General features: G+C 39.5%; 2 protein-coding genes across 4 annotated transcripts in view; one reads left to right on the forward strand and one right to left on the reverse strand.

Moving 5' to 3' along the window:
• Window positions 1–7,377, reverse strand: part of tgfbrap1 (transforming growth factor, beta receptor associated protein 1) — a 41,930-nt gene extending 34,553 nt beyond the window's left edge. Inside the window, exons 1-2 of one of the 3 annotated variants that reach the window (XM_073043536.1) lie at window positions 7,311–7,377; window positions 181–890 (exon numbers count right to left, since the gene is read on the reverse strand). In XM_073043536.1, coding sequence (XP_072899637.1) covers window positions 181–865 — 685 coding nt within the window. In that variant the 5' untranslated portion in view covers window positions 866–890; window positions 7,311–7,377. Of the gene's footprint in view, window positions 1–180; window positions 891–3,665; window positions 3,693–7,239; window positions 7,266–7,310 lie in introns of those variants that run through there. The other 2 variants (XM_073043537.1, XM_073043539.1) reach the window with 2 other exon arrangements.
• Window positions 7,378–7,598: 221 nt separating this feature from the next.
• On the forward strand, window positions 7,599–12,580 carry c4h2orf49 (chromosome 4 C2orf49 homolog). The gene is made up of 3 exons (XM_073043540.1): window positions 7,599–7,754; window positions 9,202–9,371; window positions 11,942–12,580. The coding sequence occupies exons 1-3, from the start codon at window positions 7,659–7,661 to the stop codon at window positions 12,372–12,374; spliced, it is 699 nt and encodes a 232-aa protein (XP_072899641.1). The 5' UTR covers window positions 7,599–7,658; the 3' UTR covers window positions 12,375–12,580.
• The last annotated feature ends 1,689 nt before the right edge of the window (window positions 12,581–14,269 follow it).

Raw genomic sequence — 14,269 nt, forward strand, 5'->3', positions numbered from 1 at the left:
TAAACTCGTGTGACTGTCCTTCTCACCATACATGCTTTTTTGAATCTTAACATCCAGTTCAAAATCGGAAAGAATGGCTAAGCAGCCCATTCTCTAAGTAGAGTACAACAGGTCTTTATAAAGCGCATAAAAAGTCTCTCTGTACATTAAATATCTTAAGCAAATAGCCAGTAAACTTACCCAATGCACCTGGTCCTGCTAATAAAAATTCCTCTCGCCCAATCCGTTTTACAATCGGTTGTTTTTCCTCACTATTGAATGGGAACAGGTCCTGTGAAACACCAGTGTTGTAGCACAAAATAATATATTGTGTGCTCATCGCCAAGCAAAGGAAGTAGCCATCTACAGCTATAGCAACTGGTTGTTCTGGTGTGGATACCTCCTTCATTAACTGGACACGATCTTCATGCACTGCATATATTTGCACAGTTTTCCGTTTTAGTGAAATGGTACAAACTTCAACACAGAAAGGGTCTCCAGTCACCGGATTCTCATTTACAGCAAATGCAATTACTCCTTTGATTTTAGCTCCTGATGGGATTGGTTCCAGATTGATCATATGTAATAAAGTCACAGTATTGTCACATAGAACCAATAGTCTGTTCAAAGCCGATGCCGCTTTCAGCTCATTCACAGCTTTTTTAAGCCCCAGATAAATGTGCAGTTGTTTTATTGGAGTAAACACAAGTCTTCCTGAGGAGGATACTTTTTCTTCCAATAGGAAGTGATAGATAAAACAGTCATTTGTTCCTACATAAAGATTCTTCCCACAACATTCAATGCAGTCAATAGTCATCCACGTTCTATCGCCTATCAGTAGATCTCGCTCAAGCACAGGAACAAGTTCAAATGCCTTTATGCTCATTGTGACTTTGTAAATTTCCAGTCATCTAGGGGTGGATGCAAAAGATAATAACAACAAACTTAAACTTAATAAATCATCTAAAAAGTTTTAAACCCCTCAGAAACTCATGCAGTCAAAAATATATTCAAGCGTTTTGCAAGATGCTCCCAGCAAACACATGAAAATGAGCATCCTGTCATAGATTTAGCAGAAGTGAAAGAAATTCATTAACATGACATGCTCTTAAAATTGTAGAACATTTTAGTAACATTTTAGCTTTAGTGTTTGTGAACCTCAAACATTTAATTGACATCACATAAAGCAGCAGAGCCAAAAAAAGGTTAATAAGCATCACTCGTGACTTCCACAGTTTCTCTAGCATCAAGTCAACACCTACAAAATACACTTGGTAAAGGAATGTCTAAAATAAATCGACCTACTGTTGCCAAATAGCAATCTGACACCTGAGCCAGCCAGGCTGTAGAGCAGAATTTCAGAATACTACTGATGATTGATAAGCAATCCTGATCACTAATGCAACCTGGATAAGTAGATCTGCCACCATGGTCAATAGCTCTTGTTACTCCTCTTCATGCTAATACATCAACAAGTGTAGTCTTCCTAGAGCCTAGACTGAGAAGCACAGGAAACTTCACAACAACACATTCTACCATTCATTATCATTTTGGCCAGTATTTCTTTCAAGGATTGGGATCCCTATACTCCAGCTGTTTATTTGTAATAAAGCTGTTAAGATTTTTAAATAACCTACCATGACAAAGCCTGCGATTTTGACAAAACATCTGCTTTATTTTAAAAGAATTTAGCTACATTCTATATAGCCTAATTATTTCTGATTAATGAAGTTAATGTGCAAAGAAGAACAGTAATTAGACTATTTTTAATTAATTGGTTAAAAAAATCAAATCTGACATTTGCCCAGGCACCATACTTTTATTGAAAGTTAATTCTATTATTACAGAACAGTGTTGCTATGTAGTTAATGGATTGTATTTAATGGATTGTATGGAGTGCATCACATTTCTTATCTCCGTATTTAGACTCAGTAATTCAACAATCTGCGTTTTGATTTTATGATGCAATTGAATGCAAAAATATGCAAGGGCAGAATCAAAATAAGAAGTATTAAAATTGCTTAAATATTGTGTCACAAGCTACCTCTACATCATTCCTAAATATACAAAAATACTATCATTTAGAAAGTACATCCATACAAGGGATGTGCAATGGAGTGTATGTTGGGACGTTAACAGAAGATCTTAAGCACATTTTCTCCTTTCTCAATATGGGTAAGTAAAAATCAGTGATGTTATCTTTCAAAAGTCTGCCGATTCTCAATTATTTGATACGTCTTTCCTGCACCATGCTCTATCAAGTAATTTGTAGAACTGCTAACTCTATTCTTGGGGCCAGCAAGAAACTATTGCAGACAGCGCCTCTGAAGCAATGCCACGTCTGGGACATCTCCGATCTGCTGGCCTAACAAATAAATACCGTAGTTTCTTTTTGACTTTTTTTTTGGGTGTGTGTCAAGTACAATTCCTGTTAAATGCTTCATTTACTTTCAATCTACTCAAGCCCTTATAGATTTCCTGCTAATCCATGTACTACACTCCATTTAGAATTGAGGATTTGATTATTTAGAGATACAGTGCAAGGGCCCTTCTGGCCCTTTGAGCCACTCTGCCCATTAACCCCTGACAACTCCTGATTAATCCACGGGATAACTTACAATGACCGATTAGCCTACTAACTGGTACGTCTTGGACTGCGAGAGGAAACCGAAGCACCCAGGGAAACCCCTTGCACTCCATGGGGAAGACCTACAGACCTTACCGATGATATCAGAACTGAACTCCAGACTCTGATGCCCTGAGCTGTAACAGCGTTGCACTAACGGCTATGCTACCATGCCCAAACTAACAGTGCTAACAGGCAACAAAAAATGTCAAATATGGTTATTATCATTAGGATACAAATGACTGAGAGACTGGCAAGTGCGTGGAATGGGCTGCCAGCGACGGTGATGGAGGTTCATATAGGATCTTTTAAGAGACTCTTGGATAGGTACATGGAGCTTAGAAAAATAGAGGGCTATGGGTAACCCTAGGTAATTTCTAAAGTAAGTACATGTTCATTGTGGGCCGAAGGGCCTGTATTGTGCTGTAGGTTATCTATGTTTCTATGACACTAATGACACTATATGAAAAAAAAACACATCTATTCTGATAACCTTTATCGTTAACAATTGTGGAATTGACTGCTGAATTCCAAATCAATGCAATCTATTTTAGAATTCTAATGAAATAAACATGAGGATGCTTGAGACAAACGTTTCGAGTTAACTATGCTTTCCCTGAAAAGCTAAAAAAGGAAATGTGGGTAGTGCAGAGCTAGGTTGCAGAGTCAATTAGAGTTAAACTTTTTACAAGGCTGACCTAACTTACATCAGCCAGGATAACATGGGCGGCACAATATTTAATGAAATGTGCTGAGCATAAAATGTTGCTGCTTGTCCCAGTGACAATATTCCAGGAGGCAAACTGCCAGAACAAATACAGTTGGGAGCATCACATGACCACTCATCACCAACTATTAGAAACTTGCTGGTGCTCATGAAAGATCAACTGATCATGGGTCATGATCTTCTGGAGAGAAGGGTAAACAAGGAATTACTGACCACACAAATTGATCTCACATCTAGTTATACAGTGACTTCAGGCATTTCAAATGATGCCTGCTACAGCATGCAGTTTAACTATAATGGAGCCACATGCAGACTTTTTAAACCCAGTTTCACCATGAAAAGAAAAACTCCCAGAGGGACACAGCAGGTCAGGAAGCATCTGTGGAGGCAAACAGATAGTCAGTATTTGAGATCGAAACCCTGCATTGGGACCACTCTAGATAAGAGCATCTATAGTCTCAGTTCTGGAGACATCTGCCAACACAGATTAAAATAGAAAGGTGTAGTGGGTTTTAATACTTCTCCAATAAATAGGAAACCACAATTAGATTAAAATCTTTAATTATCTGTTTTCAAACTATAAACACGGATTCAGGAAAAACCAATGTGGATTGCCTGACTTTTCACATGGAATCCTATGAGATTATGTTTGTTCTTCAATTGTAATTAAATTCACTGTCAATAATTGTTTGAGTTAAACAGCATTGATCCCAATTTTATTGTTTTAAAAAGCCAAAATATAATTTGAAATCAATAATTTTTTTTCACTACAGCAAATCTGCAAGTGATTCCACCTCACACATTTGATATACTGAAGCCAATAATATTAAAAAGAAACCAAAGTTTCTTCAGATATCTGGTGTAAAACAGAGGTGAGAGTGAATATAGGACTGCTAGAAAATGATGCTGGAGAGGTAGTATTGGGGGACAAGGAAATGGTGGACGAACTGAATATGCACTTTACATCAGTCTTCACTGTGAAAGACACTAATAGTATGCCAAAAGTTCAAGAGCACCAAGGGGAGAAGTGTGAGAAGTTGTCAATACTAATGTAAAGGTTTTTGAGAAACAGAAAAATCTGAAGGTAGGTAAGTTATCTGGACCAGAAGGTGTACACCCCAGGGTTCTGAATGAGGTAACTGAAGAGACTACGGAGGCATTAGTAATAATTTTTCAACAATTGGTTCTGGCATAGTTCTGGTGGAATGGAAAATTGCAAATGTCAATCCATTCCTCAAGAAGGCATAGAAGCAGAAAAAAGGATATTATAGACCAGTCAGTCTGACCTCAGTGTTTGGGAAGTCATTGGACTTGATTGTTAAGGATGTGGTTCTGGGTACCTGAAGGTACATGATAACATAGATCAAAGTCAGCTTGGTTCCCTCAAGGGAAAAGCTTGCCTGACAAATCTGTTGGAATTCTTTGAGGAAATAAAAAGCAGGATAGACAAAGGAGAATCAGTTGATATTGTATATTTGGATTTTCAAAAGGCCTTTGACACGGTGCCACACATGAGGGTGCTTAACAAGAGCCTATGTTATTACAGGAAAGATAACAACACAGACAAAACAGTGGCTGATTAGCAGGAGGCAAAGCGTGGGAATAACAGGAGCCTTTTTTGGTTGGCTGCCAGTGACTAGTGGTGTTTCACAGGGGTCACTGTTGGGTCTTCCTTTTCTGTTATATGTCAATAACTTGGATAACGGAATTGACAGCTTTCTGGCCAAGTTTTCAGACAATATGAAGGTACGTGAAGGGGTGGGTAGTTCTGAGGAAGTAGAGAGGCTACAGAAGGACTTGGATAGATTAGGAGAACGGGCAAAGAAATGCAGATGGAATACAGTGTCAAGAGGTGTATGCTCATGCAGTTTGGTAGAAGAAATGAAAGGGTATTTTCTAAATAGAGAGAAAATTCAAAAATCTGGAGGTGTATTGGAGCTGTTTTGGGCCCCTTATTTAAGAAAATGTGCTGACATTGAAGAGGATTCAAAGAGGGTTCACAACAATGGTTCCCGGATTGAAAGGCTTGTTATATGAAGAGCACTTGATGGCTATGGGCCAGTACTGAGTACTTTGGAACTCCAAAAAATGAGGGGTGACCTCATAGAAACCTATCAAATGCTGAAAGGCCTCGTTACACTGGATGTGGAGACGACGTTTCCTATGGTGAGGGAGTCTCGGACCAGAGGATACAGCCTCAGAATTGAGGGGTGTCCTTTTAGAACAGAGGTGAGGAGGAATTTCTTTAGCCAGAGAGTGGAGAATCTGTGGAACTTATTGTCCCAGATGGCTGTGGAGGCTAAGTCATTGAGCATACTTAAGACAGAGATTGATAGATTCTTGATTCGTCAGGGCATGAAGGGATACAGGGAGAAGGCAGGGATTGGGGCTGACAGGAAAATGGATCAGCCATGAAGAAATAGCAGAGCAGACTTGATGAGTCAGATGGCCTAATTCTTATGGTCTTACAATCTTCCAATATCAACTCTAACTTCATCTCCACCTCTCAATCCAAGTGCAACTATTGCTGAACACCTCATTCATTATTTTAACAAATACTAAAAACACTTAGCAGATGAATCAGCATCTGTGGAGAAAGAACAAGGGTTAGTGCTTCAGATCAATGCCCTTTCATCAGGGAATGCCAGCATCTAATGCAGCTCAGGACTGGGAGAGCAAAACAGAACAAAATTGAGAGGCTGCCTGATCTGAGTATTTTCAGATTTTTTTCTTCATTCGGAATTACAATTCCTACATTTTTCTGCTTTTCCAGTATTCAAATGATTTGCTGGCTGACAACATGATAAACTAAAGACTGTATTAAAACTCCAAAATGCAGAATTAAAGCAGCTAAAAATTACTTGGGTCACTATACTTACATCAAAATTACATGAAAATACTGTAATTTAAAAAGAGGGGAGAATATATGAAATGATATTTAGGGTGGGAAGAGAAAACCATAAACAAACAGAAGGAAGCATCCATAGAAAAGAGACGGCAGATCGAAAGATACTGGAATTTGGAGCTACTAAAAAAACTCAGCAGGTCAAGAAGCATCTGTAGAGGCAAAGGGATGGACAACATTTCAGTTGAGATCCTGCATCAGGGCTGAGTGTAGAGGGAAGGTACCCAAGAGGGATGGGACAAGGGCTGGTGGGTGATATCTGCAAAGAGATAAGGCTAGAGAATTCCCCCTTCCCTCTTCTCCTATTACCCACTCCAGCCTCTTTCTTTTCTGGTGCCCTCTATCACCCTGGTGCCCCTCCTTTTCTTTCTCCCATTCCATTCTCCTCTCCTATCAAACTCCTTCTACTCCACCCCTTTACCTTTCCCACCCAACTGGATTCATCTACCACCTTCTAGCTTGACCTCCTTCCCATCTTTACACCTTTTCATTCTGGTGCCTTTCCAGTTCTGATGAAGGGTATCGGCCTGAAACGTCGACCATTTATTCATTTTTAATAGATGCTGCCTGACCTGCTGAATTCTTCCAGCATCTTGTGTGTGTTACTCTGGATTTCCAGCATCTGCAGAATCTTTTCCGTCAATGGTAAATTTTGCTCATTGCAAGTGCTAAGTATGCATTCGTTACCGCCACATTTCCCACAATCGTTTCTATACCAAAAAAGTGATAATTTTAAAGCTCTTTGGAAGGTCGTAGGAGGGTCAATATAGATGAATTCCAGCATTGCCGAACACCTGGAGCAATTTCAATGCCGAGTTAAGTGGGTATATAATTCGTTAACAGAAATAACCTATTAGCCTACGGATCGCATATTTACGTCCGTAAGTAAATATGTGATGCACAGACGAGCAGGTAGGGCAAATAATTCCTGATTGTCTCTAAATTACGAATTAGCTCTCCTTAATGCTTCCAAGCAACACCCAGTATCTATTTATCCTTTACCATCCGGTAATCATCACGATTTCCATACCACCACGCCCGAAGCCTCGGTAGCTTCTGCTTCGTCTTCTTACCTAAGACTCCAGATTGGGCTTGTGCACCTTACTCTGCTACAATCCACTTCCGGCGCTTCCCCGGGTGCTTCCGGTCATGTTACCTTGGCTGCAGCCGATGGTTGGTGTCATGTGATCCTGTGAAGCGCTTCTCCACCACCAGGGGCGCAAGCGCTGGCGTCCGCCGACTCGTGAAACCCAAACCCTTTCCCGTTCGGCGAGACCGTTCGATCTGCGCTTGCGCAACTCCTGCCGTGTCCGTTGGTGTTTTCGACGATTTGTGATGTTAGCGCGTTTGGCGGCGCTGCGATTGGTGGAAAAGCGGTCACGTGGGGGCACTGGAGCATTTGTTTGCGGGAGCTGCTGAAGATGGCGGTGGGAGAAGGGATGGTTGGTTTTGATTCTAATTTGTTGCTACATCCTGAGCTTTTGACTGGGGAGTTTCTCCTGCAGCTCTTGGAGCAGGTGAGTTGGAGAGATGCGGAGCGCTTCTTAACTGAATACCATTGGTTGTTTGTGGAGACGTTGGGAGTTAATGTAGGGCAGAACAGGGCTATTGGAAATGCGCAGAAACATCTCCACTGAGGCCGAGCGACTTTTTGAAGGCATATCTGTGGACAGAGAAAAGGCGATAACTCTGGGCGAGTGTGAGATGTTGAACTTGGGGAGGTGGGGGAGCACAAAGATGAAGATCTTGCCAAACAAGCCTTTTGCTCCCTGAAAGTGATAAAGAAAGTATATTTCATGCTTGCCTTTATTGGTCAGAAACCAGTTGTATAAAACACTTCAAGGATTTAATTCATTCCTGGACAGTTTATTGAAGGAAGGATGGAGAGGTAGATTCAAAGGTTCACCAGAACATTGCCTGGATTGCGGAGATAGTGGACAATTGAACCATTTTCTCTGGCGTGTCAGATGCAGAGGAGTCACCTGCTAGAAAATATATATAAATCTATGGACAATATAGATTGTCATTGTGCTAGAGTAGAAATATCAAATATGAGAAAGCATTGCTTTCAGGAGCGAGGGGGAATTTTTAAAGGAAATACGTGAGCAAGTTTGTCTTACATAGAGTTAGGTGGCTATAATGTGATACGGGGGAGATGGTAAAAGAAGATGTGATATCAATGTTTAAGAGGCATTTAGATATATGAGTAGGAAAGGAATAGAGGGATACAGACTGCAGGCAGTTAGGATTAGTTGGATTGCATCATGATTTGTGCCAATGTGAGTTGAAGGGTTTGTTCCTGTGCTGTATGTTTCTGAGGTTAGGTGGGATTTGGGAGCAGTATAAGTAGCCGAAGACAAAGATTGGAATGGAGTGGGGAACTTCTTGTCCTGGGTGAATCCAAACATGGCAGGTGAAACTTCTGTTGTAACCCACTTGTAATAAATGAAGGAAGTTAGCTGAGGTAGCAATAGTGTAGACATAAATGGTCATCATCTGATTTGGTGGCTACAACTTTGGGAGTACTACAGTGATCAATTCTGGTGCCCCCGCAGTTCAGAATCTATCACTGAATTGATTGAGGGGATGAAGTGGACATGATGTGGAAATGATTCAAACAGAGTTAGCAGTGTGAGCAGGTCTTGCTGGTGATTTCTGTGGTGGTGGTTGCTATAACTGAGTCAGCCTTAAGTTAATTTCAGACAGAAGACTAGTCATGCAGGTAGCTGAGAAGCTGGCATTATTTGCAACTGAACTTTCATTATTTCAGCAGTGCTGATATTCAGTGAATTAATAAAGTGAAAATAAACCAGTATTTTTACTGGTGTTTGGAGCAGCAGCTCATTTCAAAAGTTGTGTGAACAGGAGCACATTTCCAAAAGTAAGCTTTTTGTTCCTTTATTGTATCTCACAAATTAATATGTGCAGCACACTGTTATCACAGATGTTCTTTTTTCTTTCCAGAGGGAAATAGCCACAGCAAACCTGCATGCTTCAGAGAAGGATCGGATTGTCGAAGTATACATTCAGCATGTCATTCCATTGCCACAAAGAGAGCTGCCCAAGAATAGATGGGGAAGAAAGATGGCTGAGAAAAGAGAACAACAGGCCATTAGTGTGGCTCAGAGTGAAAGGCAAGTAATTTCTGTTTTGTATGTTAAAGTCAAAAATGTATATTATTAATGCTGTAGAGATGATGGAAGCTCTGGTTACCCTAGTCCAAAATTCTATAGATTCTGAAACACTTCATGCAGAGGCAGTGGTAGAGGCAGGTTTGGTATTGTCATTTAAAGTAAAATTGGATAGGTATATGGACAGGAAAGGAATGGAGGGTTATGGGCTGAGTGCAGGCCAGTGGGACTAGGTGAGTGTAAGCGTTGGCACGGACTAGAAGGGCTGAGGTGGCCTGTTTCCGTGCTGTTATGGTTATATGCAGATTGAAAGGTTCCAAATGTAACCCTACTAAATAAGAAAGGATATGGAGAGAGTGCAAAAGTGACTGGCATATTGATAGAAAGAATGTTGGAATATATGATAAAAGTTGTAACATCATTTGGAAAATAACTAAAACTGAGTAGAGTCCACTTTGATTTATGAAAGGCAGGTCATCTTTAATTGATTGGAGTTCTTTGAAGACCTATTCTCATAGAGTAAATCAGGGAAAGCCAGTGGATGTGGTATATTTTGATTTTCATGCAGGACATTGAACAAGTTTAGAGCGAGGTAAATAATATAAGCACAGTAGCAAAGATGTAGTACCCCAATTATATCAGGACTTGGTGAAAATGCATTTGAAATATTGAGTAAAATTTTGGTTTCTTTACCTTAACAGTAGAGTGCAGCAAAGATTTACTAGCTTAGTTCCTGCCTTGGCAAGCTATAACATACAAGATCTTACTCTGAGATTAGAAGAATGAGAAGTGACTGAATTGAAAAGTACAAAAGTGTGTGTGTGTGCTTTGCAAGGAGGATGTTTCTGTCTAAGGAAGCTTGGGTCTGAAACAAGTAAATAATCAGGTGGTCTCTCTCTTCCCCCCCCCCCCCCCCAGACTTTGGCAACTCTGCCCCACTGATTGCACTCAACATAACATTATTAGATTTCTGGCTGGAAGGAATTGATGAGTCGTAATCTTTTTTGAATAGCAAAAAGGCTTAATGGTCTATCCTGATTTTTGTGTATGTGTATTTCGCTTCGAGAAATTGGAAATTATAAGGGCTCCTGTTAATTCATGCAAATTACTGTTGACATATTTAATTGATGGAGGGTGCTGGTGATAGTTTGGTCAGCAGTGGGAAGAATCCAGACAGCTTAAGGCAAATGAACCAAGCTTAATATTAACAAACAATTTCTTGGGTTTGCCTGATTGGACTAATGATATAATCTCTCAAAAATCATTGTGATTTTCAACAACAGTGGTCAGCCAGATTGCTTTATACCTGTCTGATCTAGCTGCTTCTGCTACGTTCAGTTTAGTTAAAAATGTTTTTAATGTAGTTGCATAAATGTTTGAGTAAACAAAAGAAAATTGATGTAATACTGAAAGCTATAAACCATCTGGAGTTATTTTTAGGTTGAATTTATTTATTGACCTTTTTTTGTACATAGAAGATTTTTAGTATTTGAGAGGAATTATGCCAATAAAATCAGCAAAAACCTGACTCTACAAGACAGCCAGTATCTGTGGAGCAGTGTTTTCTATCAATGATTTGATCAAATTTCTGGGCTTTTATTTTTGTTGCTTGTTCTGAACATTTTATTTAGTGCATACACTACTTCCATGATGTCATGCTACCATTTAGCCAGAATAGAAATGGCCTTCTTTCCTAGTTTCTCCATGTGACATAAAGCAACACCATTTGGTGCTGGCACTCAGGCAATCTCATGTAACCTATCCTCTCTTACCTCTTCATTAAACATCCATCTATCTACAAGAGGGTTCATTTAGAGTGGAAACTAATCCAATAACAAGCATGAATTTGAAATAATGAAAGAAGCTAAAATGCCCAGGAGAAACCCATATTCATACTCCATACAAAGAGCACCACAGATAAAATCAAACCCAGTCATTGGCATAACAACACATTTCAGTGTATGTTTTGATGTACCTGTGACAAATTAAGCTAATCTTTATCTTTGGAACTGTAAGATAGGTGCAGCATCACTGGACCACTCTGAAGAGCAAAATATCTTGTCTTGACTAAATGTATGCGGAATGTGTTTATTTCAATTAGTTTCATATTTGGATCTCACTTATGCACTCAGCGGATCTCATTGGGGTGAATGTGTGTCATCTGTATCATAAAGAAATGATTTAAAATTGTATTTTTGTTTAAACAATTTCTTAGTACTGCACTATCAATGATACATTACCCTCTTATTCTTCATTGTTTATTGAGTTGAATGCCATTCCTATTCCTTGCATGAGGAAGCCAGCTCATTTGAAGAAGTACTTCATTTCCCACCTTGCATTAACACCAACCTGGCTGTTACTACCACAGTCAAGAGAAATATGGAATATCCTTCCAGCGTGGTCCTTAAGACCTTTGCATTTTCTGTATCTAGCAACCCATTACTTGAGCTCAATTTGTGACAATTCCCCATGAGCCTTGTCTCTGTCCCCGAGTATTTTGCCCATATATTGCATTATATTCTATTTTGGTCATTTTTAAATAAAGTATTCAATGGAATTCTTTTACTTTGCAGACCAACATCAGAGGCTTCAAGAAAAAGACCTCTCATTGTGTTTGATGGCAACTCTACGAGCACAAAAATAAAAATTAAAAGGAATGAAAATGGAATGGCCGATCAAGTCAAACGTCTGCCTGCAGGGACTGCTGACACACGCCCCACTAATAAACTTCCTGTACAACCGACTGACACACACATTCTGACTGATAATAATGCAGTCAAAAATCCAGTTCGAGGTGCCGTATCTACTAATGGTATGGCTACCATGAAACATGGAGGTGACATGCCTTTGAAAACTTCACCTTTGCCGTGCCCACCATCTCCTGGAGGCACCAATCCCATAAAACTAAAACGAGCTCTTCCAAAAGATGGAGAGGGAGATCCACCAGTAAGTTTTAAGATTTACCGCTTTCAGTCAGACCTAAAAGAAAATGCAGTTATAATGTAACATTTCTTTTGCACATCTGTAATTGCAATGTATCTTTTTGTATGGGTGGAAATGAATGACACTGGTGAGCCTTGTGCTGAAGAACAGGTCGTATTGTAGAGTGACATTAGACCCAGTCTTTTTGCTTAATTGAAATCGTATGAAATAGTAATGTCCTGATGCTTCAAGTTAGTGCATTTGGTCCAATAAACATAATCGAATATGGATTTACAGTTTTTGTTTGTTTTTTGTGAGTGATTATATTTACTACCTAGCTAAAAAATTGGTATACAAGCCAATATTTCCTTAAGATTGCATCAATTTTCACTGCATTCACCTAGTCAGTACGTTATAAATCTTAACAAAACAAAGAACATGCTGGAGGTCTTAGAAGGTCAAGCAACATCTGAGAATGGAGAAACAGTTAATGTTTATGACAGATGTTTACCTCAGAGCTAGTAATGATTTTAAAAACTACCGAATCATGAAATCTACAATAAAATCATCTTCCTGGAAGGAGGTCAGTCCACATCTATGGAAGGAAAAAATAAGAGGAAATATTTCAAGTCCAAGGTCATCGATGCTGCCTGTCATAGCTGTTTTCTGCTTTTGGTTCTGACTTCCAGTATTTGCTGCCATTGACTTTTTACAAACAAATTATAACTCTTGTCCTAATGAAAGCTCTTGGGCTAAAACATTGACTGTTTAGACTATAAGGTATAGGAGCAGAATTAGGATATTTGGTCAAGTCTGCTCCACTATTCTATCATGACTGCTTTAATGTCCCCCTCAAACCCATTCTCCTGCCTTCGCTCTGTAGCATTTGACACTCCATGGATGCTGCATGTCCAGCTCAGTTCCTCCAGCAGTTTATGTATGTCGTCTTGGATTTCTAGCATCTGCAGAAACTCCTGTACATAACTCTGTTGTTCCCTGGATGCCATTGTTTTTCGGTAAAGTGTCAAATTTTCGCTCTAATCTGCATAATTCAGGGCAGCACAGTAGTGTAGTAGTTAGCACAATGCTTTACAGTACTGGTGACCAGGGTTCAGTTCCTGCTGCTGCCTAAAAGGAGCTTGTACGTTCTTCCTGTGACTGTGTGGGTTTCCTCTGGGTGATCAGGTTTCCTCCCACAGTCCAAAAACCAGTTGGTAGGTTAATTGGTTGTTTTAAATTGCCCCATGATGAGGCTTGGGTTAACTCAGGGGTTGCTGGGCAGTGTGGCTTGAAGGGCCTATTCTGCACTCATGTTCTATAAATAAATAATGCCAATCAGGATACTATGTGTAGCCCTTTATTTTGGTAAGAGAAAGTAAGCATACATTTCTTTCACCTTTCCTTGCTAATTATTGAGAAGAAAAGGTTAACATTTAAAAAGGATTACAAAATCATAGTTTAATTCCAAATTTCCATTACTGTTATACATCAGGCTGTTAAAATAACCCAACATTGTACATTCTGAAATATTATTAAAGTTGAGTTTCACAACATTATGTGAGCTTGCCTTGAAGTTAATGTCATATAATGCTAAAACTTCATCAGGCATTGCTTAGCCTCTAGATCAAGATCTGTACTGTTAACTGAACTATATCCGGCACCCATTCCACAAATCCCAGACCTCCTGTTTTACAACTTTGATTTAAATTCTGCATGTTGGTACTTGTTGTATCCATTTTTTCTCTGGAGAACTGGAGAAAAATATTATAACATAATGGTTAATTCCTAATTGAGCTAGCAAGGTCTCTTTGATTCTTAAAATAATAAATCTAATCACAAATGTGAGCATTAATGTACTTCTGTGAAAAGTTCTTGTGCTGGGCACAAATGCAGAGTTAGGGAATCTCCTATGCCAGCTTCCAGCCAGAGAGTGGTATACAAAGCCAAACCACGACCACAGTTTAAAATTTGCTTGAGAC

This window comes from Hemitrygon akajei, chromosome 4 (assembly GCF_048418815.1).
Source record: "Hemitrygon akajei chromosome 4, sHemAka1.3, whole genome shotgun sequence".
Taxonomy (NCBI): Eukaryota; Metazoa; Chordata; class Chondrichthyes; order Myliobatiformes; family Dasyatidae; genus Hemitrygon; species Hemitrygon akajei.